Raw genomic sequence first — 26,774 nt, 5'->3', positions numbered from 1 at the left:
TGGTGGGCTGGATCTGGCCAATGGGCTGTATTTTGCCCACCTGTGAATTAAATAATGTAATTGCAGCATTTAGCTCCCTGGAATAAGACGAAATAACCTGCAAAGGGATAAAATGCCTAGTATAAGAATCATGCTGATCATGAAAATGGACATGTTTGACATGAAAATAAAATGGTGACTATCTTGGCATTTGTTTTTCATTCTTAAGAGTGTTTAAGAAATGATCCAAAGCTGCTAAGAAAAAAAATGCTGTGACTACCTCCTTCCAGTACTTTTCTCACATGGATAACCATCTTTTCCATGTATCTTTCTTTGATAGAAACAGAGAGCCTGCTGTCTGAAAATAACCAGCAAGTTAATCTCCCCTGAAGTTTATTATTTTGATTTGTTGCCTGCCCGGATGGATATAGAGTCCAGTCTCACTTACTGAATGGATACCAGGAGTGTGAGGGAGACATGGGCTGCTAAATTTCTTGGTTCTGGGTAGTCTCAAAGTGACTCCTCCTGTTTGGATCATTCACGTATAGACTAAGGTCTGGCAGCCCTTGGCCACCATCCAACTTCTTAGAGCCTGAGCCTTCCAGAGCCAAGTGGACTTTTGAGGAAACTTATCTAAGCAGCCTGAGAAGTTCATTGAGCACTGGTGTCTTTGATTACACCTTTCATGAAACTATACGGCGGTTATAGCAAAGAACCTGTAGGCTTTGTAGAGGGACTGCACTTGTTTTAATTTCTCTCTCATTCTTGCACATAGTTTTGTTTATGGGGGAAATGACAAATAGATGAAAACAGATGCCCAAAGTAGGGGTGAAACAGGATCAGTGTTCAGGCCAGGTGGAGACTCCCTGTTTCCTGTATAGCACGTTCGTTTTGGTGCTGCAGTAGTTGACCCTGAGCCAGAAGTTGTTCTGTTCATGAATGCAGTTTTGGTCATGAACCTCCAGTCATGCTGGGTTCCCATGGACAACACCCCTTGTTTTACAATGGGTAGCAAAGAGGATAAGAATTATTTGTAAATCTTGGGAGTTGGTTGTATGACTTTCTAGCTTTTCACTTGTCTTAAAGGCAGAAATGCCCTTTCATTCTCTAGTTTGGTTGCATATCTCATGTAGGCTATGTGTGTAGTTAGTTTAGATAAGCTCTTAACACACAGCTCAAAACGGGGTTGGCCATGTGCAAAATGGAGGTTCTAGTCCCTAAGGCAAGTGCAGTCATAAAAGATGCTGACAAAGCAAAATGCACAGAAATGGACACATTCTCAGCCCTGTCACAAACACACACTTGTTTGTTTTTTGAATATTGAATGCCTGTAGAATTTCTAGCAGGGGAATAAGCTTGTTTTGTTGAACCAATAAAACTGTCTTCAGAAACATTTTTGCCAAATGCCAGAGATTTTAGACGGACCACATTAAAAGTCAAGAAATTGCTGATGCATTTTTTGGAATTGATTTAAATTGGAAAATGCAGAAGGCTGTGAGGGGAAACTGCATTGTGCAAAACATAAAGTTAAATGCACTGAAGGTAAAGCAACATCAAACGTAATGAAAATAAGCCTTTTGCAAGACTTGGGAAAGATTGACCAGTGAATGGAATGTTGCTTCTTCCATAAATTATGAAGCTAGCTGTTGTTTCTCCTACCCTTTCAAATGAAGTAAACATTAGTCTTACCACAATAGTATTCGTGCCATACCTCCAGTATGCACTATGGCTTTTATGGCCTGTGGTCTTGAAAAAAATGCAGTGATGCCCTCTGAAAGCTTGCAGACAACATGGTGGGAGGGAAGAGAGTACAATTAAAATAAATACAGTTTACATTTAGTATGTATATATTTTGTCTTGGTATATTAAATGAAAGAATAAATATGAAAACATTTGCTCTCAAATAAAGCAAAAATTATGAACACCACTTTTAAAACAAATTGAGGCCAGATTCTCTAAGACCTTAACAGACTGACTAATGCACATTTTATTTTCTGTTGCTTCCACATCAAATGTATCCAACTGAATAAATCAGTACCACTACCACTAACAGTTGAAACTTGTAAGGTTCATTGTGCTGTACCTGGAGATGGATTACTTATGACTAGAAAATATTTGTGGAGTTTTCCAGAAAAGCTATTTTGTTTCCTTGATGATAACACATTTTGACTTTTGAGAGGGAATAAACCTTTGAATTAACTAATGTGAAATCATTAGCCAAATATGATTTGACCAGTAGCAACTTAATCACTGTTATACTATATTCTTAATCACAAATTCTGCTTTAATCTTCAAGTTAGACAGTAGGTCAGTGCCTTTAAACTTTTATTAAATATGGCAGAGCTGCTTAATTTGAAGCTTTTTAATAAGTGGAAAAAAGTAACAAATGAGTGTTTAAGTGTGAGCTTAAAGCAATTTTCTTTAATGTGGTTATAAGGGCTCAAATATCAGTTCAGTCTTTTTAATTTCTCTCTTCAGTATCTTATTTCAGAAGGTGTCCTATTATTATTGTTCTGGGTCAGTTTCTAAAATGGAAGTGTGCATGTGTGTGTGCCCATGTATGCACACACTCTCTCTTCTCTCTTGTGACTTTGCTCTTGTCACTGAACGGAACTCTCCTAGTAAACGCTTTTTTTAAATAGTTTGTTAGATGGGGGATTGTTGGCAGTAGGTTTCATTGAAGGAGTGTTCTCAGTTTCAGGGAATGGAGTGGTTGGAATTAATTTTATAGGTGACAGATAGCTTCTTGGCGTGCTGTTGGGCTCTCCCTTTAAAATAGGGCTTACTTGAAGAAAAGGGTAACCTGGATTATAATAAATTGTAATTAGTATAATCTTATCGCCTCTAAAAATTTAAAACTCTACCTTAGACTGCTTCTTCCTCCCCCCCCCCCCCCCCCCGTTTTCTTAATTCAGTTCGGGCAGTCCAAACAGATTCTGAAATGCCAGCCACTTAAAAATAAATCATCAAGATTCACAGCTGCATGCAGCTACCTTCTGCCTTTTATTTATCATTATGAAAGCATGTGTTTGGAGGAACAAACCTAAGCCCTCAAAACCACTGGATGGAAACCAAATGGTAATCAAGCCAAATAAATATCAGAGGGCACTTGCATTAGTGTTTAACATGGATAATCTGGATGGATGTGATCCATCTTCCTTATAGTTTTGGCTTTTCTTGGATACTGTAATTTTTCTAAAAGAAGGGCAGAAGTTTGGGCAGGGTGGCATTTAAGGGATTACTGGTTCAGAGAGGCCTGAGCAACCAACTTTGTCAGATGCTATGAATTCATACCTGACAAAATATGGTAGGTTGTTGCCTACAAAAAGCTCATGCCTCTGCCAGACTTCAGACCTAACACAGCCAGCCACCTCTGTAAAACAAACAAAAAAACCAAAAAAACAATTCAGAAGATACAGTTGCTAAAGGGTGTAAGAGGGAGGTTACTGTATTTATAACTGTGTATGCTGTTTTTGTGCTTTGTTGTAAACTTCTGATTGAGAATAGACTTGCTTTAAAATCAGCTGTGTATTTTCTTTTATTGTCCTGAAGTAGTTAAAATTTAAATAAACTAATGGGGAAAAAAACAAACAAACCCTAAACCCTATGGATTATAACTATGTGGGGCACCATAAGATCTGTATTAACTCAATGTTCTTGGCTGATGTGTTCAATTTGTTCAGGGAAGCAGTTTTTTTAAATCATCTTCATTCCTATCCTGATCTTTCTTGTCACCTTCAAATGAGGCGTATTTGATTTAAAATTAAAATAATCAAAAGTTTCTTAAAATACACATGCAAATTGTCCATTCCCTAAAAGTGAACAATCTATATAGAGCTGGCAAACGCACAAGCTTGATTGCTAGTACTCAGTTTGTGCCTGGCTCTAGTAATGATTTTGATTTTAAGTAGAAGACAATGTAGCTGTAAGTTTAACAAAAATATCAATTTTTTAAATTTTAGGTTAGATTTGGTATAGCTGTAGCTAATGATAAGTTTGGAAACCTAGTGGGAGGTACAAAATATGGGACAGAATTTTTAAATTGCTTTTCCTTAACAGCAGTGTGTCACTTTTCTATACTTCCAGTCTAATTAATCTTGATTTCTGAAGTAGTTGAAGATATTTTGGGTTAAATTCTGGCCCTGCTCTAATTAGTGATTCCATTGACTTCTGCAAGCAGCATTTGCGCCTCACTGAACTCTTCAAAGAAGGCTGAACAGAAGGGGTGTCTATCCCCTCTGAAATTTGAACAAACAATAAATTGGTTGCTTATGCCTCTTTTTGAAAATTATATAGGAGTAAAAACTACTCACTGAAGCTTCTTTCATATTTCACCTTCATTAATAGTAGGGACAGTTTATAGTACTATAGTGAGTGCATTTCAGCATAGCTTCTAGTTGCTAATGACCACTCTGACCCTAGAGAAAAACATGGGTGGGTCTATGTATGATGTTTGTTTGTTTTTTTTAAGTTTTTGATGGCTAATATGACATATAATTTGGTTTCCTGTTACTTTTGTTTGTAGAGTTTGAATGGGATGGAGTAAAATAGTCCTTTAAAACCTACCGAACTTGGCTTTTAATTCCTTTAATTTTTAGATCATGACTTTTATAATTTTTGGCACTCGACACATTTTAATGTTGAAACACTGCAAAACAGTTTTTTGTTGTTGCAATTCTAGCATAGCCTGTGATCATGACGACCGAAGTTGGCTCAGAAGCTGAAGTAAAGAAAGAGGCCGAGAAGCTGGAGCCAGACACTACCAAGGAAAAGCCTGAGGAGGCCTCGGAGAGTCTAGAAAATCAAAAAACTGAAGAAACAGAAGAGACACAAGATTCTTCCTCTTCCCCAGTACCAACTAGCCAAAGCAGCCCAACTAGCCGGAAGGAGAGAGATCCGTCTGAAGGCAAGGGTATTTCTCGCTTCCTCCCCCCATGGCTTAAGAAACAGAAATCCTATAGCATAGCAGAGCCCAAAGATGAAGCTAAGAAAAAGGCTGAGGGTGATGAACATGTTGAAGAATGTGAACGTCAGCTTCCAGAAGAGGTGGCTGAGCTGAAGGGAGAAGCAGCAGCTGAGAACCATCAGACTAAGACAGACGACAAGGAGGAAGAAAAGCACTCTGTTAGTAGTGCTGAGACCCAGGTAGGTTCAGGGAGATGATAAATAGTTACTGGGTCAGGTACACTGCTTGTGTAACTCTTCTGTTGCTAGTGTAACTCTGCTGTAAATCTGTGACGTACTGGAATTATACTAGGAATGATTGGCAGACAACTTTCTTTGGGTAAATCTGATATCTTTTATTAGACCAACTCAAATAGTTGGAAAAATTCTTCTTTGCAAGCTTTGGGGCATAAATACCCTTCATCAAGCTGAGGAAGCATCCTCAGCCTAACTAAGGATACTTATACCTGAAAGCATCTTTAATCGGTGTCCTTTAGTTTTAGCCACAGTGGTCTGTAGGTTTTGAATGCTAAAGCAGTTTCCTACTATATTCTGAGTTCCTATAAAAATGTATTGTAATTCTGAAAAAGGAAAATGGTTTTCTCTCTTAAACTTGTACTGAAATGACAAATAAACATGTTTTGTCGGTATCTTTTCCCAAAGGGGATAATCATAATATTTAAACTACTTATTGTGCTTCCAACTGTTGTGGTTTGGATGAATAACTTGAGTGAAGAAGTTGAAAGTATAATACATGATTGGTATGTAGGAGCATGAACTTTTCTTTTAACTTGTCTAGCTCTTGTGGGATTGAGTCATCACTGTATTAAGCTGTATATTTTTTTTACAGCCAGCTAAGGAAGACAGTAAAGAGATTGAAGTAGAAAAGGTTACAGAAGAACCAGAAGAAAAACTAGAAGAAGAAACAGGAAAAAGGGAGACCAAAGAGGTGCAGACAACTGAAATCAAAATGGAGAAAGCTCCTCAAAAAGCTCCTAAGAAGATTAAAACTGTACAGTGTAAAGTGATGCTCCTGGATGGCACAGAATACAGCTGTGACCTAGAGGTAAGGAAGGAAGCCTTATATAAAGAGATCTTTCTCTGTAGAGAGAAAGCAGTGAGTATAGTATGCTTTCATTGCAGTGTGACTTTAACAAATGCATTTTTATTTGGTAAGTGGAATGAATTCATTACAGTATCACATTCAGATTGTTATAGCTGAAGGTCAGCTAACATTTTGTATTTAACTTCTGCCTTTCAGGACTTTTATCAATTTAACCATAATGTTCTGTGAACAGCAATTTTAACATATATAAGATACAAAGGAAACAAAAAAAACCTTTGGGTAGAGTAACCTCTTTTAGCAACTTCAATTGCCTGTTCTGCAAAAAAGATGAAGGATTTTCCTCTTGTATACCTTCAACAGTATTTTGTTTTGAAACAACTTTTTGCATAAGCTATCTCCATTATAGGGCCAACTTGAATTTTTTCTTTTAATTTGTTTCACAGGTATAACAATGGACTCAAAGTAGTCTGGCTATGAACAGATATCACGTTTATCCTGGGAGAAACCATTTTTTCCCCAGGACAATGTATAGTCATTCAAACATCCATGTCTGTAGTCCCAGGACAAACCTTGAAAAGTTTCATGGGATAAGAAGGGCGAATAGCTTGTCCTGGGACATTGCAAAGTGCACATGAGTGCTTGTCCCAGGCTTATCTTATTGAAAAGAGGCACTGCATTCATTTACTATACCCTGATTTAAAGGGTGATGTATGTATACGCCAGTCCTGGGACTTTTTTTTCTGTTCCAGGACAAACACAGGCACACCTTGTGACAATACAACATCTGTTCTTAGTCTGTGTTAACTGGTTCAATTTAAATAAACATCAGTGTATGCTTAATCAAGTGATGTTTTTAATATTGAACCCAGTGTTCCCTGTAATTTGTTTCTTCGCCTCATAAATCTTCAGTTTAGGTTTTTGGAAACTGTATGCTTATTTCCTTATTGCAACTGACCTTAACACTGACAAAAGCAGGACTTAGTAAGATGGAGGAAAAATCAGCTGCTCATTTTCTAATACTGAGACATTGTTTTGGTCATTTATTGCCATATTGGGTGAAAATGGTGTAAACTGCATAAAGCGGAAAAAGACACTTTAGATTGAAGCTAAATAAAGGTGTGTGTACCATTTAAAAACTTATTTTAGTCATTTTTAAGTATAATATAGATTCTGGTTTTAATGAGATTACCTTTTTAAAAAGCAGGTCTCAGTGGATATTCAGGCCGTGTGTGTGTATGTTCTTAGGAAGACAAGATTCTTTGGGTAGATGTGATATGTTTTAATAGACCAAATAAATAGTTGGAAAAATTGTACTTTGCAAGCTTTCAGGCACAAAGACCCTTATTCAGGCATCTTGGGAGTCTGTTTGTGAACTGTGAGCTCTCCTGGGTAGAATAGAAGCCAAAATACAAAATGGAGGTCAGTGAAAATGCAGGTCTGTGTGTGTTACTCCCTCCCTCACCACAGGGGGCCTTGATGTGTGCCCCCCTCTCCACAGCCCTTCCTTTCCCTTCCTCTTCCCCCATAGGCTTACCAGCTGCAGGCAGCTCTCCACGCTGCTGGCTGTGCTCTTTGCTGCCTACATGCTGTTCTGTGGCTGTGTGCATTTATTGGACAAATTATCAGCTATGTCGGGCTGATTTCCAATGCAGACAATTTTCTTTATATTGGTGCTGATCCGATATTGGACCGATGTATTGGTGCGCCTCTAGAATGGGCATCTTGATCAGCCTACCCATCTAATTGAAAGGGCAAGTCCCTGAAAATCTTGGTTACAGCTGTCCTTGGAGTAAATATTAATAATTCTGTTTCATGCTGTTTGGAAACAAGTCAATAGATACCACAATATAGATTGTTTTCACCCGACTATTAGAGCGCCCATTTATGATACCTATAGAACAGCTTGCCAAGAACGTCTATATATGTTTAAGCACCTAGTAACTTTACAGCAAGTGTAGGATATGGCTGTGTCCTGTGGGTCAGATAAGTGGCACAGAGTCTGTCCACAGGCTGGATCAGCCCCTGGGTTCCAGCACTGCCCCCTCCCTTTCATGTGCTGGAACTGGGTCCTGGTGCTACCCCCTTTTGGCCCTCCACTCTGGGATTGGGTACCTGATCAGTGTGCAGGGACCAGAACTTCCCATGCATCTGGAAATTTGACATCAGGGAAGTGGTGCCACTGTCCCCCTGCTGCCAAATTTTTGGATCCGTCAGGAGCCCTGTGGGCCAGGTGACACAGTGCTGTGGGCTGGATCTGGTGTATGGGCTCAGGGTTGAGTACCTGGTCTATACTGTGTCAGACGGATCCAAGCTGATCTGTTCCACCTACTGTTGAATCCACACTGCAGACCTAAGTGGTGGGGCTGCTTCAGGGTATCCCTCTATGACTTCTTGAGACCTGTAGTGCAGGAAGAACTGAAAGGTCTGTCAGTACTGCATTCCCCTCCAGATTTCTGTTATGGGTCATGGGGTCAGCTAGGTTGTATGTGCAAACCAGGCAGGTACTGCTGATGAAGAAAAAACCCAGGTTTCTAAGCATATATTATATATTCATCCATGGTGATATGTATACAGGGACCTTTTAACTTCAGATCCCTTCTATATATATTGCTAATACAGAATAACTACTAGTTTTCATCATAAAGGCAGTTAATATGAACAGTACAATATGTGCATTAGAGTTAGCCTAGGACAGAGGTCCTAGGCTAATATGACCGATATGCAGCATGGGGCATGGAAAGCCTCTTGTGTGGCACATGGCAGACTGGGGAGAAGACAGGCAGCACAGGAGCAGATAGGGTAGGGAGCAGAAAGCAGAGCATCAGCTTAGACAGGAAGCACAGGGCAGAAAGCAGAGCAGCAGATTGTTCAGGGAACAGAAAGCTGAGAAGCAGATTGAGTAAGAGAAAGGGATTGGAATGTAACTTGGTGAGGGCTCAAGACTAATTTGTGGCACACCTGCCAAAAAGGTTGGACCCCACTGGCCTAGGAAATTAGAAATTGACCTGTTAGCGTTTTCCAGCTCTCTCTCTCTCTGTGTGTGTGTGTGTGTGTGTGTGTGTGTGTGTGTGTGCATTAGTGGTTCTCACCTGGGTGGCCATGGCACCCCCAGCATCTGCAGCCAGGTGAAACTACCCAGTGTGACTTTGTTTTGAGGAGGCACGCATGGAGCTGGATGAGAAAGCATCTGCTGCAGGAGGGGGTGCTCCTGCCTGCACTAGGTTGTTCGATAAACCAGGGATGCGTATGCACCATATTCTTCAAGACCAGGGATTTTTTTGTTGTCAACAATACCTATTCAGTTTGCATGTACACCCTAGCTGACCTCATAAATCATACCAAGGTTCTGAAGGATGATGCAGTTTATCTAAAGACTTTCTAGTTATCTAGATCAGTTGTCGGCAACCTTTTAAGGCTGCAGGCTGGATTGACTCGGTTTGTCGTAGGTGGGTGGGGAAGTCGGTATTAGGACCCAACCACTGCTTTTCTGTGTGGCTGCAGGGACAGGCAACCTCTGCCAAAAGCCCCGCCTCTGAATGCCATTGAAGCCCCATGTCCACAGGCCCATGGGCCACAGGTTGCTGATCCTTGATCTAGATAAACATAATGCAGGCAGGAACACCCCCTTTTGTCACAAATGCATCCCAGTCTTGTTCTGCGTGTGCTTTCTGAAAACAGAGTTGTACATGGGATAGTTCCACCTTGTGGCATTGGCACAGCAGCCTAAAGAGCTGGCCAGCTGAGTGCCACAGTTCTATGGATTATTTCTAGGCTGTCACACTGCCATTGCTGCATTAGGTTTTATCTGATGTGGGGGTGGGCTTTTGCCTGCATTAGGTTTATTTGATAAAATAGATGAGCTGAGGCAATAGAACAGTGGTTCTTGACCAGGGTATAGATGCAAGTTGTTCTCCCACATCATCGCTGGACCAAATAATATCCATTATGACATGTGAGGTTCATTCACCTGTACCTCTACCAACGTCATACACCATCACTTGCTTACAATGCCCCTTGACTGTCTACGCTAGATAAATGGGGCAGTCTCTAGATGAAACAATGAGGGAACACTGATTTGACATTGAGTTTAAAACCATATCCAAACCTGTGGCAGAACACCTTAATTTCCTTGGACATTGTATCACTGACCTTATACAGCAGAACTTTAAAAGCCAATTTGAATGTGAAATTGTGCAAAAGAACTTATTTGCAAACTGGATTGTGTGAAGCGTGGCCTAAATGGGGACTAAGGATTCTTCTCCCATTATTTGAATTGGCTTTTGTGGCCCCTTTATTTGTATGAGTTTATAAGTTGTTTGCCTTGTCAGCACCCTCTTCTTTCTTTTCCTTTCCCCCGTCCCATGAAAATATCTGATTCAGTTATTCTTTAAGGTGCACCTCTACCTCTGTCTTGTGCTAGGGTCTCTCTCAGGCATGGAGTACATGGAAACTCCTTCCCAGTTTTTTCTCCAGCCCAGGCAGGGGGTCGGACTTGAAGATCTGCAAGGTCCCTTCCGACCCTGCTTCTATGATTCTATGATTCCTCTGGCCAGCCAGTCAGCAGTGTCAGCACTGCTGCATGGCCAGGCAGGGACTGAGCTTCAACATGCTGTGTTGTGGGACAGAGGAGCCTGAGCAGCATCTGACAGTATGGGGTAGGGTGGGGAGGGAGAGAAAGGGACAGAGATGTGGGGAAGGTTAGAGGCTATGGGGAGTTGGGAGGATGCAGATGGCAGGGGGAGCAGGAAGGCTGCAGGGGGATAAAGTGGACAGGAAAGGATAAGGAAGCTACCTAACCCCTGCCCCCCAGCCACTGCTTTCCCTGCTGTAGCAGTGGTGGGGAGGGTATTCAAGACAATACTTGGATTCTATACCTGGAAAATTATAACAAGCTGATAAATTTTCTATATATAGAAACTAATTATTGGGGGGTCATATATATTCAAGTAAATGTGATGTTTCTAAGTCCATAATAGTTATAGGGAGGTGGTTGGAGTCTAAAAAGGATGATAAGCAATGGTATATACAGTACAGCCTGATTTTATAATGAACCACAATGGGATCTGGAAAAAGTTTATTAATAGAGGATGTTCACTATAATAGGGTTACTCAGTTTGCTGGGGCGAATTTCAATTTGAAAAAACCTGTTCCTGCTTTTTGCATTGTTTAAAATCAGGTATTTGTTATATGCACTATTCTTGTTAGAATATAGATTTACTATCAGACTACTGTATAGACAGTACTTTTCACCAAGGTTGACTTTTTGGAAAATAGATTGGTAAACTCTACTTACACTGGTACTTTCTGCTTCCCTACAGAGCCTGTGAAGCTCTTAAAGAGTCTCATTAATTTTGCATTGCTTTTGTCAGCATGATGTTACAATCTGTGTCTGCCATTCCTCTACCCCAGTTTCCTTTCTGTTTTTACATTTTCACTGTGCCTTTGGCAGTACACTAGATCCCCAACTTGTTGTGATCTGGGTGGTTTACAACCTGCTTAGTTTACTGGAGGTTGCCAAATGAAGGATGAGTTATTCGGATTGCTGCAACTTTTACTTTACTTCTCTGATCAGCTGGAGCTCATCAGTAGCCAATCAGAAAAGCAGTGGCCTTTGCTAAATTGCTGTAGCAGATTGCAGCAGTTTTTTCAGTTTTGTACAGCTGTTTGCTCTGACTGTAAAGGACATTCACTTAGTTTTTGCTTATCTTCCTAAGAGCTACAGATCCCTAAACCCATGGGCTGTCAGTATTGTACTGTATTAAATAGCAAAGCTTCTGATCTGGTGTTTCTGTTTTGGCAGGTTTGCTGTTAGTACCCAAATGATAAAGAGAGACAGCAAAGTTCAGTTTGCTAAGCTTTTTTAGTTCTTGCCGGTATTGGTTGATCTATGTAACACAAAGCAGCGCTGATCAGTTGCTGTAGACAAGAAAGCATTCTGAGAAGTGTTGCAAGGGCATCATTTTAAGATAGTGGTGGAAAACTTCTTTGTAGTATTAGATATGGAAGCTAAGAGCAAGGACAATAGATATCATAGAAAAATGGGGGGGTTACAAAATGGCCCACTGAGGATACTTCCTGGAAATCTTCTGAAAAGTTTGCTCTAATAGCAACAGAAGCAATTTCCCAATTTATCTTGGAAAACACATCAAGGCAGTTAATCAGAAAAAGTAATCTTACCAAACATTTACTTTACTACATATTTTAAATAACTGCTCTTGTGATGGATTAAGTACTCATAAAGAAAATAAATGTGTGCACCAAATGAAAGAAAACCAGAGGGTAATGAGCAGCCTTTTATTTTATGGTGGCTAGATACACTATGTATGTAACATGACTATGTGAGACTCATTTCCCAAATGGGAACCACAAGTTTTGGACTTGACTTTTTAATCCATTCAGATCATGGTGCTTTATAGCAGCTTCACATACTTACTATGACCCTCTAGAAGTTTACCATACCAACTTTAAAACCATCCTTTTTCTGTTGACAAGATTGTGGGGAAATCTAGATCTTGCAATTTGTTATAAATATTTTAAGCCAATATAACCTTTCTCAGCACGCTCTTTTTTTAGATATTTCCATGTTTAAAGATAAGTCAAAAATGTCACTTTCCCCATCTAGCTTTTGAAGGATCCAGCTCTTAGAATCATAGAACCAGAAGGGACCTGTAAGACCATCAAATCCAGTCCCCTGCCATGGGCAGGAAGTTTATTGGACTCAGATGAGCTTGACAGGGTGCCTGTCTAGCCTCTTCCTGATAACCGTCAAAGAAGGTGACTTTCAAAGTCTTGATTACTTTGAAATGCATCTGTAAGAGGCATATTGCACTATATATCCATGGTGGCCAAACTGTGGTTCGCCAGCACTGTACTTGTGGCTCTCTAGAAACTGGCCAAAACCCTTTCCACTTCTCTGTGAGGCGACTGTGGGGGACAGCGCATCCCAGCATCTCCCACTGCTCGGGTGCTAGGCTGCCAGGGCAGGGACAGGAGCTGTAGCTGCGCCTCTTACTCCAGGGTGCACTCCCTGCAGAAAAAGCCAGAGCACCTCAGTGGTGGGTGTGTGTGGTGGTTACCTCCACTCTGGGTCCCCCCTCTACCTGCTCTTCAGCTCTTGAACTTTGGTAGAGAATCAGATGTGGCTCCCAGGTTGAGTAACTCTAATCACCCCTGCTATATATCCTGAAGTTTGAAAGGATTTTTCAGTCTGTGCCTAATATAAACCATATGGAGGCTAAGGATTTAAATTTCTTTGAAGACCTTCCACTACTGAAACTTTTTATTTTCAGAATAAATATGGAATCTTTCTTTCTGGTCAGGAAATTCCTAACAGTTAGAAAAGTGAATTTCTTCAGGTAACACAATGTATTTTGGAAGATGGGAACAGATAAGCCCTCAGAAGTGCTCTGCGATCCAGGACTAAGTTGCAGTTTTTTGAACCTTCTTCACAGTACAAAGCACACTTAAATACTGTAATAGGATGATAGTTTTGAGAAAAAAATCAGCTCTGTGTGAAACAAGCTTTTGAATCTGAAATGGGTATGTGTGTATGTAACATGAATGTAAATGCATTTAGCAGCGCTCTGTTTTGATGGAAAATTCATGTCGTCTTAAAGCTGAAAACTACTGGCACACATCAGCTTGTATTTTAACAATCTGACACATTGCTTTGTAAAACACTGTTGAATAGTAGGATACATAATGAACTCCATATAGTCTCATAAGGTTTTTATCTTCTGAATTACCAAAAAATCCCTTATATTTGATATTGCTATCTCCTAAAGTCTTACGTCATTTGGAATGTATTTTGAATTAAGTTTCTTCTTATTTAGGACCAAGTCTTTTTGCTGTTTCTTTACAGTAACAGTTTTAGTGAGAATTCATGTGTGTTGGAAATGCTGGAGTCTGAATGCAAAGAATATATGAGAGAGAGAATTTTCTGTGTTTTTAAGTTTCCTAAATCTATATATGGAGAATGAGATATAGGACTGGTGAACTGAAGTATAACTTTATACTAGAAAAGTATTAGTGTTTTCTATTCTAGTGTGTCACTAGTGCTGTTTTTCTTGGTGTGCTTGAGTCTTTGTTCCCCAATTTCTTCCTGCTGGTTGATACCTCTGGTCTTTCTTCGAGATCTTTCAGCAAAGGCAGTTAGAAGCTTATGAGTAAGAATTTAAAAGACCATCATGTTTAATTGTGATTTAAGTATTTTATTTCCTAGCATCTTTAACAACCACTATCTTCAAATCTACCCTCAAAATAGATCTTTTTGTCAAATTACTTACAAACACTTGCCCATTAATACATCATCATTCTCCTTCTGTCTTTTCTCTCTCTCTCTCTCTCTCTTCACACTGGAAAAATCATCACTAGCTTTCTCTTGCCTGCAGGGAATTGGAACAGTTCCTACCATTTCCTAAGTCATGGCATGCACTGAGGGAGTTCTCATCTCTAGGAAATCATCAGTTTTTAGGATAGTCTTATTGGAATTGCTTATTGGAATTTCATCCTTCACTTTTATTTCTGGTTGTCCTTTCTCTCCCTGTGGTTCCTGAGTTCCTCTGTATTACTCAGTCACATACAGAGGACTTCTAATGTAGTTGGGACAGAAATAGATGGTCGTTTCTATGGAAAACTGACAACAGTGATGGTCCGTTGGCTTCTCTTTAGGAATTCTATGGAGCAACAATGCTGTCTCCTCCTCCCACTCCTTAGTAGAAGTTTTCTTTTGGGTTTTATTAGCTCAGAATTATGACATCTCATTTTACAGGATTAGTAATGTACTTCAAATATTTTTTGATCTACCATGGCCATGAAATCAAAATGTGTAGCTTGATATAACTTGGCTGTAAGTTGCGGCCTGTGAATTTTTAAAATAATGTTTACATATTGTAAATACATTACTTTCCAATGCAGATTTTTTGAAGTTGTTAGCAGTTGAAGAGAGCAAAGGTTTCTGTTGCATTTAAGTGTTGGGTACATTATTTAGACTTGTTACGCCCCACAGGGATTTCTCTCCCTGCCAGTGTCAATGTTGCATAATTGAATTTAGTTTTGAAAATATATGGAATACGTTCAGCTGCCTTGACTGAACTGACCTTAAATGGAGGCTTGGTTAGGTGTGCTTTATAGAAAATAATTTTACAGCATGGTAAACAGAAGCATTATTATGAGAGAGAGATATTTTATGAGAGTACATGAAGTAACTTTATCTTTGCAAAACACTGCATAGGGCTGTATATTAGGGGTGCACTGATAAAGATTTTTTTTGGCCAATACTGATGGCCCATTATGAATTAGCCATATTGGCTAATATCGATCCAATTGCTGATATGCAGCTTGGCAGCGTGGAGAGTAGTTTCTGGCCGTGGCCATGAAATCAAAATGTGTAGCTTGATATAACTTGCCTGTAACCCCCCTTGGCTGTGGGGGGTGGGGGAAGGAGCATGGGGGGGGGGAAGCGGGGTACAGATCAAGGCCCCTGTGGTAAGATGCTGCCCAGCCGGGGAGGGGCAGAGCCGTGGGTAGTTCATGGCTCCCACCACTGCTTGCACCCCTGGGGAAGGAATGGGAGGCATGTATCCCCACATTTGTGCGCGGAGCAAGGACAGGCTTTCCTCCTCCATGCCCCTTTCCCCCAACAGACTTACCAGCCAAATGCTGCTCTTCAAATTGCTGGGCTGGATGGTGCAATCTGACTGGGGTCTGCAGATGTGGCTGGTCAATAATCGGCCATGAGTATCAGCCCAAAAAATGTTTTTATCGGTGCACTCATAAAAGGCTTAGTGCCAGAAACCTTATCTCAAAAATTGTCTAAAGTGACTACTTGATATTTCTTTGGTGTTCAGGATGTCCCATCTAATTTTAGTAGAGAGAGATTTTGCTTTCTCTTGCACCCTCATACATATTACAGAAGAGCATTGGAGGTAAAAACTAAAATGAAGGCAACCTGACTTAGAAAAATGAGACTCTGAACTTGCAGGATTTTTTCAGTTATTCAGCTATTCTTGAAAAGGTTTTTTGCAAATAGAAGTATATATGGTTTGCCCTGGAATGTGACAAATATAAATATGTGTAATTCAAACTATAATTTTACAAGAAAGAAACAAAATTTAACACCTGGAAACCTAAAAGCTGACACCCTTGCTTCTGCCTTTTGTTTTTGAGCTAAATTTGCATGTTTGCAGACTACAAAGCTGCTTCAATACTAGAGAAATTCCTTGCCCAGGAGAGCATTCCATCACCCCATCCTCCTGTGAAATATGAAACAACATAACCAGAAGGTAATATAATTCAATATCCTGCTTGCCATCAGCCAACTTTGAGATAGACTGCTGTAACTTTTCTCTGAGCCTAATCGGCACAAAATTAATTTTTCCAAGAGATCTTAGAACACCTTCAGCTTTTCTGTGAAATACGAATTTTCATTTTCATCTAGGAGAAAATTTGCAATCTTTACATTCTCCTATGCATGTACAAGTGTGTGTGCACCTGAAAGCTTGCAAATAAAGACTTTTTTTTCCAAATGTCTAGTTTGTCTAATAAAAGATATCACCTCTACCATGAGTTCTGATTCCAATATATCTATTGTAAATTGTTGAATGGAGCGTGGCCTCATTTTTAATACAATTAAGAGTTATACAAATGCATTGTAATAAGATTTTATATGATACTACTTGTGATGAAGAACCACAAAGATGACTTTTGGTTATTTCTCTAAAACCTTAGAGAGAAACCCCATGGAAATAGAGCAGTTCCTGAACAGAAGCAGGTTTTGTTGTTGTTGTTTTTAAGTACATGCCACATATATTGAAATCTGAGGATGGACACTAATGCAGACGGATGTTTAGATTTACAAGAATACAGAGTTTGATGCATTTGTGAAAAGAAGGCTTTGAGAATAAAAAAACCCCCCAAAAACCTGTCTTGTCAAACATTTTATCTTTTTGTTTTTTTATTTGGGTTTGAGCATGCATTTACAGTTGGACTCTCTAATATGATTCCATTTGTAACAGGGCATTGCGGTATGCCTGTTCCTGTAAGGGAGCAAGCAGCCTGAGAGGTAGCTTGCAGGTGGCAAGGGGGGTTATAATTAGGGACTCATCTGAGGGCAACAGGCCAGACTGAACATATAAGCCCTGAGCCAGTCAGGCAATTTAGCTCTGGGAGCCATGAAGTGAGGAGCTCCTGGCAGCAGAGCTCCTGAATCGACTGTGGGACTGAGCAAGCAACACTGCAGGCCTGGAACAAGGGAAGGTATCTGGGGCAGAGAGGGCCCTGTTATAGGTGGCCTTAGTTTTTTGTTATAACCCGGAGACCATTTGAGTGCCTGCCAAAGGGCGCATTGTTTTTTATCAAGTTGCATCGGTGGCTTAGGTTTGAGCCCTGCAGGGGGTGGCTCAAGGACTACTTAGAGTGCCTGTAGCCAGAGTGGCTGAGAGTGGGCCCAGCAAGGAGAGCAGGAGTTTAGCAGGTGGGGATCAGAAGATCCACAAGGCCAGGACTCGGAGAGGGGCTGGGAGTTTGATCGAAGGATCTAGGAGCACAAAGCAGGGCTGAGAGAGAGCAAGGCCAAAGGTCTAAAGGTGGGGAAGAGGGTCCAAGTGTGGGACCAGGAGGTCCAGGAGCCAGAAACTGGCTGAAAGTCGGGCACATGGGCCCAGAGAAGGAACGAGAGGTGGATTTAGAAGATCTACAAGTCCGAAGCTGGACCAGAGGATCCATGAGCCCAGAGAAGGGGTGGGAGTTGGATTAGAGGGTCCATGAGCCCAGAGAGAGGGGTCTGAGCATAGGACCAGGGTCTGGGAACTCGGAGAGGAGCTGTGTGTGAGACCAGAAGTTCCAAGGGCCCCGAGAGGGGATTTAGCATAAGACCTGAGAGTTTGAGAGCCCAGGAAACAGCTGTGTGCAGGACCTGAGGGTCCCAGAGTCCAGAGGCGGGCTGTGCAGGCAATCGGAGGGCCCTGCTCCTGGGAAGTGGCGCGGGGTGGTAGGTGATAGTGCTCTGTCTCCACCCATCTGCATGTACCTCCTCGCACCTTTCCAAGTACCCCCAGGGGTATGCGTACCCCTGGTTGACAACCCCCATCTAGAAAATTAAACTATTCAAAAGAGGAGAGGCCTAAAGATTACCTGTGAAGTACAGAGAGGAGCAAGCAAATTGAATTAGATCACAAATCTGTTGTCTTCATCCATAATTTGTAGTATTTAGCCAACTATGATTTCTGTTCCCAGGATTGTCTTGTAAAGATACTGTGTTTGTTGTATTTGGGTACAAAGACTGTGAGGTCACAGGTGGAGTGGTTGTTCTATGACAAGTGTCATCTCAATTGTGATTACGCATTTTTGTCCTTTTCTCATTTCTGTGTGAGAATTCATTGTGAGTCATTTGTGTTATGAGTATTCTTCTCAAAGGAAATGTGGTGGTATTTAAGGACAAGGCTATAGATTGTCTTGCTTCAGAAAAGAGTTTTTCTGATGATGTATCTTTCCCAGCTATTTAGTTGATTCAGTAAGGGTTCTTACCAAACAAATCTTGCTTCTTACATTCCCTGGAACATCCCGGCTACAACAACAATGCAACTGCTACTTCAGAGTACCTGCAATTATTTGCATACTGTACTAGCATCACAGAATTTGTAAAAGCCTTAGGAAGCTACTTGCTTGCAATGGTAACTGATGTTTAAAAAGTACTGATCTCCAGAGGATTTAATAGTTACAGGTATGGATCCTTTTAGTTCGCTAATGTTTCATATTAAGCTAAATTCTGTTGTGAATGTTACTTTACAAAGTGCTGAACAGTATTGGCAAAATACACAGATACTGTATTTTAAAATGATCTCATTCAAAGGGAAAGAAAAGAAAAATCCTCAGCCAAATTGATTTCAAGTACATTTGTTCAAAACAAAGACAAATGCAATGTTTCCCAGGAAAGAACCCATAAACTGAGTTTCAGCCTGAAACATATTTTCATGATTGAATTATTGGAAGGACTGATTTCCTTTGCAGTTCCTATTATAAGCAACTGTTGTAATTATTTGGTCATGTTACTCTGTATGAGCATATTTCCTTCCTGATGGAGAAATAAAGGAAAGAAATACCTTATGAAATAAATAACAGTAGGAAAATCCATGAACATCAAGTGTGTGCATGTCTTCCCTTAATTCACACTTTCCAAAGTCTTTTCCATATTGAGGTATCCAGGTTGTAACTGTATTGGTCTAGAGGAAAAGGCAACCAGGACTCGTAGTTGAGATGATATCTTTTATCAGACCAACAAGATTTTTGTAAAAAAAAGTCTTTAATTGCAAGCATTCGGGCACAAACACCCTTCATCAGGCATTGGAGAAAAGATTGTAAAAGTTCTCCTGGGTAGAAATGAAAGTTCATATTTCATAGGATTTCTACCCAGGAGAACTTTTACAGTCTTTTCTCCAATGCCTGATGAAGGGTGCCTGAATGCTTGCAATTAAAGACATTTTTTTGCAAAAGGTTTTGTTGGCTTAATAAAAGATGTCATCTCAACTACGAGTCCTGGATGCCTTTTCCATATTGAAAGTTTTTTGCAGAGCTCTGTTTGAGCTAGGATTGTTCTTCTTTCTTTTTTTCCCCTGAGGAAAAGAAGAATCTGTATTTACATTATTTCATTTGCAAGGAGGAAGGGAAAGACCAACAATGATCTGAACAAAAAAAAAAAAAACTTCATTCAATTTCGGCTTCACTTTTATATAATATAGATAATTATCTTTGAAACAAAAGGAGGTTGGAGAAAGGGGAATTATCATTCATAACTGGAATTAAATCTGAAATCTGCTTGCTAAGGTGAGAGTAATCCTTTATTGCTAATGCGAAATTATGCATTTCTCAGAAACAGTGATATGGAAACAGTGATATTCCATATATATGGAATAGTATACCAACTGTACAGCTAGTTGGTAGACTATTCTGCATTTATTTAGCTCAGAATTGCTGTACAATCAAAATGATAATTTGAAACATAGGCTCAGATATGCTTTGTTGTTTTGTTGTTGGATAGGTTACTAAAAAAACTGGCCATGGGATAATGAAGTGGCTGAATACTAACTTGACATTGCCCATTTCATAAAAATTAATGTAGTACTGTTAAGCAGCAATATTACAGTGAAGGTGAAGTTGCATCTGTTGCATGCAGTGGTCATCTGCTTGATGCTTTATGGCTGTGAGGCATGGGTGCTTAATAAAAAGTTAGAACAGAACTGAGGCTTTTGAAATGTGCTGCTGTAGGAGACTGGTGTGACACGTGTCGCATACGCTGAGCACTGGGGCAGCGAATGTGTCAAGCAGCAAATCAGTGAAAAAGTTGGAACCTCTGAACTGTTGTTGGAGGTTTGTGTGAGTAAGAAAGCTGCAGTGGTTTCGACACATCACAAGAAGGCTGGACACTCTTGTTACCTCCATAATGCAGGGCACAGTGGAGGGAAAAAGAAAGAGATAGACCCAAGAAGAGCTGGGGAACCAATATTAAGAACTGGATTGGGCTTCAACTTACGGAATGCACAAAGCTAGCCAAAGACAGAGCAGAGTGGAGGAAGATTGTTACAGCATCTAAGGTTCTCCATTGGTCACAGCAGCCTTGGAGCTGACTTGACTGTTAGCCTGTAATAACCCTTTTAAATCTTTTAACCGTAGCACCTTGATCCTCTGCTCATCAGAAAATACTTGGAATGTGTGTGATTCCACATGAGAGGCCTGAGGATGCCTTTGCTGAGGTTGGAAAATGGATGGAAAATGTAACCACATATATCCAGTATAACCAGCCCTTGGAGGCTGTATGAACAAGTCTTTGTTGCAGAGATATAGTAAGTTTAATTAGAATTTTATAATTAAAGCATATAATATAGAGTAGTCATTTTTGTAAATTAGCTTCATGGCTCTCCTTCCTGTACATACCAACAAACTAAACAGTAGTATGTAAGGCTACATTTAAAAAATTATTTATTGAGATAGCAGAAAATCTAACCAGTGAAACGACCGTAGCACTGCCTAATAAAACTTGGCATCTGTTAACATGAGAAATGCATATCAAAACAAATTTCACTGAACACCAATTAACTACAATGCCTTAACATAACTACGTGGCATTGCAAATAGAGTTATCGGCTTTCTAGTGAATGCTGTACTAGACAAATCTGGTAGTCCTTTTTCCATATCTTGTATGGAAGATATTTTCCCATATCTTATAGCTATATATAATATCCATCTTATAAAAATAGGTGGATATCATATATTGCTGTAGTTATATTTAGTTTCTCTGTGTGTGTGTGTGTGTGTAGCTAAATTATATAGTTAGTTCAGAGAAATATTAGTGTCCTGTTAATAATAATCTTTCATAGCATTGTATTTAGATGGAACAATTACATTTCCAGAACAGAGGCAAGATTTAATTTTTTTGTTAATTTCAGTTCATTATAGGTGCTTCCTAGAAGAAACTCCAATGTTCGTGATCGTTCTCTCTCTCTTTTTTTTTTTTTTTTAAATATCACAAGATATCTTATAGGAACCATCTTAAATGATTAAAGAATATTCTTAGATATTCTTCTCAGATTCAAAAACTTTCCTACATTTGCACACAAGTTTTTCAGTCACTCAAAGTACATATATTGTATAAAACTCTAGTTCATAAAATCTTTTCAAGATATATAATCTGGTGACATTCCTGGATAAAGTAAAAATATTTAGCATAGCTCCTTTTGTTTTCAGGTGCTTTATTTCCAAACTAAGAATGTTTCATACGTTTCTGGTGCATGTGTAGATTAGGTCATAAGGCTGAAGACTTGACTTGTTTCCATAGCCTTTGACTCATCAAAGGAAGTAAGAAAATCTCTAACATAAGAAATTTGCATTTTCGTTTCATTAAGTTGTTGATTGTTTTAGTTTAAGGCATCAACAGATAGAATTTTGAAAAGGGGAAGTGTAGCTAGTGACATGCATCATCACATATAAAAATAACACATATTTTTGTCCAGTTAAAAATAAGCTAGAAGCTTTACTAATATACTAGGGGCCTAGGGCTGTATTATTCAGTTTACATGAAGCAAAAATAAATATAACTTCATTGAAATGAGTTGAAAGCAGTCTGCCAGGCTGTGAAATAAGTGTTTCATTACTAGTAGCAGCTAATAAACATCAGAATTGCAGTACAAAGTATAATTCAACTGGCAAAACTTCAAGAACATTAATAATGAGAGGGTCATTAACACTTGTGGAATGAAGTGTTTAGAAGGGATCCAGGTAGATTTTATAATGAACAATGAAATCAAGTGACAAATGCCACTGCCAGGCACTTGTTTTTAAACTTTGTGTCAGCCAGGTATTGAAGTGGGATTAAATGCACCAGTTTGCACCCCACCCTTGATCCACCCTTTGTCTAAGATCCACAGAAAGAGTAGAAATGGCATTACAGCTGTTTCATCTAGTTTTCACTATGTTAATAAGCCCTGCAGAAGATAACTTTTTTTTAAAGACTTTTTATACTGGCAAGAATGATCCAGATCTAACTCAGTTCAGTCCTGGTGTCTGAACTTTTGTTGCAGTAGAACAGAGTAGATCTTTTCTGCCCCCTACATGCACATCCACAATCTAGATCATTTCTCTCTTGGCCAGCTCTTAATTAAAGACAGAGTAACCAAAGGGAATGAAAAAGACGCTTCAAAGAAAAAATCTTATTACAAGTTTTGAAACCAGTTTTCTTTAATTGTTCATCTTGGTCTGGCACATGTTCCACTGCTGGTGTACAGCAAGAAAACATTTCAATGCTCTATTTCAGTCTCATTGATTTCCCTCCCCCCCACAGCAATTTTCATTCTTGGTTATTTTTCTTTTTTTCTTCTGTGTCTTTTCTTTTTTTCTTTTGGTCTCCCTTTTCTTCTTTAAAGGCAATAGAATTGCATTCTGGCTGTAGATTGTATACCCAGGAAGCAAACTTCAGCAGTAAGCCAGAAACTGATCTCTAGGCAGTCATCCAGATGTGTTAGTTAGCAGAATTGTATCCTGCTTTTGTTCCCTTTTGCTTTGAGAGCTTAATTTTAGTTCTGAAAATGTTTGTGGATTCATCTATTCAACCAGTGCAGGAGAAAGTAAAATACTTTAACTCATTCATATGTCTGATTTTTCTGATGGTTTATAATTTTAGTTTGTTTCATATGATTTTTTTCTTATTTAAAAAAAAAAGCTCTGAAATTCTTAGGAACCTTTGAAGTTGCTTGTACTTTTTTTGTAAACCACATTAATTCTAAGCAACAAGAATATATAGAATTAAAGTAAAATGCTTTGAACATTTTGACTGACAAATTAATCTGCTGACAAGTTTTCATTCTGTGTCCTAAAATAGAAGATCCAGTTCAATGTTACTTGTATGAGCTTCTGAGATAGCTAAACTGTTGTATTATGTTACATTTATAGGTCATAAGTTTTACCATTTTAAGATTTTTCTGATCTTTTTCAATTAGGGAGTTCATTCATGAACCAGCTGCTGGGAAAAGCAGTTTTGGATATCATGAATCTAAGAGCTGTCTAAACAAAAATGCAATGGTCTAATTTCAGATGTGATTACAAACATACTTACTTAAACCACAGCAAAAGGCTGTGCAAAGGATCATATTTCATTAAAACCACTCATATTTTGATTCATCTTAGAATTGGCCCTGAGTCGCATCAGTTTGTTTGTGTGGTTATATGCAGCTGTGCTGGATCAGATTATCTGCAGCATTAACATGGGAATTAGGATTTGCTTCCAAACTGTAAGAGGGCTATTTAGTCCCAGTTTGTAATCCGGGAATCTTAAAGTAGCCAGATTAACTACACAGGAACACCTTTATGCTGATGACTTTTAGTAGGTGGCCCACTCCAGGGAGGATCTTCTGCTGTTAGACCATTGCATGGCCTCTTAACAGACCATTTGAGGAAAACTGCAATTGCATTACAGCCACCTGTGGAAGAGAATATATTGCCTTTTCCATATGAGTTGATGGAAATGAACATCTGGTCATTCATTTTGGAAGCATTTTGGACAAGTATACAAGTACTAATGGGGAAATTAGTCTTTTGCGTTCAGAAGGCTAGTGCAGCTTTTGGCAACCTTGCAAAGTGAGTCTGGAGTTAGCGTAGATGCAAGTTCTCTGCCAAATTAAAGCTGTACAAGGCTTTTGTCTTACCATGTTGCCACATGGATATTTGTCTTGAAAACTGTACAGAAGGCATACCAATCAACAACCTGAGGAAGTTTGCCAAAAGCTCCTTCCTCCTGTGTTTTGACTGAGGTGGTATAATAAGCTTCCTGGAGTGTACGATTCGTCAGTGTGTTGAATACAAGTCCATTATGGTATTAGTAATGAAGACCCAGGTACAAAGGGCTAGAGAGATTGCTCACTTGGACAATACGCAAGGGCCCAAATAGCTCCTGTATGGCTAATTGGAGATGGGAAGAGGAAATATGGTTTCCCTGGATGTGCTAAAGGTGCATTCCATCAAGTGCCAACTACTGGAAAACATCTTTTTTTTTAAACTCCTTGCCATAAATAGGCATCAACGGAACAGAGAAAGGATTCATACCTTCCATCATGTTGAACAGCAACAGCATTCCCTTGGTTAGGAGATGTTCAAGGTAATGGATATTTTGTTAGTAGACCAATTTGCATACCATATTTGTGACAAAATGCTTATTGCTTAGAGGCCTACGCAGCCATCTTTGCACCCATTCTGCTTGACTTGATCACCTCCTCTTTGTGGTGTCATTCTTGACTATAAGCGATGTATCATAAGGACAGTGACACATTTAAACTAAACTCTGCCGCTCTTAAATCTAAATGAGTGTTGCATAGGGATTGAGAATGAAATGAAAAAGATTTAAGTTAAACAAGTGTTACTTGGAATGTAGACAGTGTCTTATACTAGTGATTGCTGTTGAATCAAAGCTTTTTTTAATTGACTGGATAGGCACATTTGCATGTGATGCACAGATGCTAGATAGTGTACCTGAGAACTGCATTGGCACATATTTCAGAGGCAGTTGATTTAATCTAGTTTACTGTCCTAATTGTTCCACTGTGCATTCTTGTATACTTTAAAAACCCAATCTTCTGGGCAGCGAAAAGGTATAAATTATCATTTGATCTCAAATTTATCCAAGGATTTTATCATTTTCTACGTCATGGATATAAAAATAGAAGTTGATGGTTTGCATTCATTAAGGCAGGGGTGGGTAAAATGTGGCCTGCAGACCAAATATGGCCCGCCAGGCACTTTCATCTGGCCTGCAGCGCCCCCCCCAACAAATTGTGACCCATGAGGGTGGGAGCGAGGCATCATCATCCTGCAACATGCCCTATTATGTCTCACTCCCACCCTTGTGAGTGGAAGAACCTGGTCCTGCTAGCATCAGCCAAAGCTGTTCCTGCAGGCTTCCCTAGCATCTTACTCCCTCCAGGCAGCAGGTAGGGAAGTAGGGGTGGGGCTGCAGCTGGGCTTGAGTACAGAGCATGGGCTGGGGCTGACAGCAGTACAGAGCCCATGCCCAGGGGTGGGGGTAGTGCAGAGCTTGGCTGGGCGGGGCTTGTGTGTGAGGGAGGATTGGGGGTGTGGGGACCCCTCCTGCACTGCCCCCATGGCACACAGCCCTGGCAGGCAGTGGGGCTAGCTGCAAAAGCACAGGGGGTGCGTGTCCTCGGCACTGGTTCCTGGCTCCAGCCAGTGCTGGACATCGTGATGAGGAGCACAGCCCCCACCAAGCAGGCTGTATCATGGAGCCAGCTGGGGCAGGGAAGGCAGCTGGCTATAGAGATAAGTAGCTGGCCAGGTGGGGGCTGTGCTTCTCCCTGCGACATGCTATGCTGGCCAGACCCAAGCACCAGTGCCCCCACCTGCTGCTGTGCACCATACCCCTCCTACCCTCCATCACACCCCACATATGCCACCCTCCTCAGTGTCACCTGCATTGACTGAAGGAGAGAACAATGTGTTCCAGAGCCACACACCCACACCCCACAAGCACCACACAACTCCCCCAACATACCCTGTGCCCCCCACACTCAGCCACACCCCTTCAAATTCCCCCACACCTCCCATGCTCACACACACCCTCCACCATACCCCCCACCACATACATGCTTCTTCACCACAACCGCACCCCTTACATAATATAAAAGACTAAGAATTTATTTCTGAGTTTATGCAATTACCTCTGTATACAGTACACAAATACAAATCATGTAATAAAATTAAAATATGTTATATTAGGTGTTTGACTTTTAATGTTTGAGTTGGGTTTTTTTAGTTCTAAGACGGCAACACTATCCTCCCAAAATGAGCGTTTCTAGAGGGCAAAGGGAGGGACTTCTAGTGGCAAAAGTCAAGGGATAGGGGTGGGACTTCCAGTCTTAAGATGGCAACCAGGGGGCAGGGCTACCCATGTGTCCCTTGACAGCTCACCAAACTTCATTAAGTGGCCTTCCACCCAAAATAATTGCCCAACCCTGTTTTAAATTATTTGTTATAGAAGTTGCCCTTTTTTCTTTTCCTTATCCTCAGGAGAATACCAATGTTGGGCGGGGGGATGGAAAGAATCACACAAGGAAACATTTGACTGAAATATAGAGTTTTGTGATATATCTAGGTGTTTGACTGCAATCCTTAGTATGACCTTGAGAGCTTATTTAAAATACTGTTTGGTCTTAAAATATTTGTCTCTTTCTAAAGACTGGCTATGTACTTTGCATCTCAAATATTGTCATGTCATCTGTTAGCATCTTTA

At 40.1% G+C, this 26,774-nt stretch overlaps 1 protein-coding gene across 13 annotated transcripts in view; it reads left to right on the top strand.

Moving 5' to 3' along the window:
- EPB41L2 (erythrocyte membrane protein band 4.1 like 2) overlaps positions 1–26,774 on the top strand; it is a 226,742-nt gene that overhangs the window by 96,008 nt on the left and 103,960 nt on the right. For all 13 annotated transcript variants that reach the window (XM_090039111.1, XM_090039110.1, XM_090039105.1 and 10 more), the window contains 2 exons: positions 4,661–5,124; positions 5,774–5,989. In XM_090039111.1, the coding sequence (XP_089895237.1) occupies positions 4,675–5,124; positions 5,774–5,989 (666 nt within the window). In that variant the 5' untranslated portion in view covers positions 4,661–4,674. The remainder of the gene's footprint in view (positions 1–4,660; positions 5,125–5,773; positions 5,990–26,774) is intronic.

Source organism: Crocodylus siamensis, chromosome 1 (genome assembly GCF_052110815.1).
Source record: "Crocodylus siamensis isolate JL-2025a chromosome 1, ASM5211081v1, whole genome shotgun sequence".
Lineage (NCBI taxonomy): Eukaryota > Metazoa > Chordata > Crocodylia > Crocodylidae > Crocodylus > Crocodylus siamensis.
Note: the sequence above shows the minus strand (reverse complement) of the source record. Positions and strands in the feature narration are given on the sequence as shown.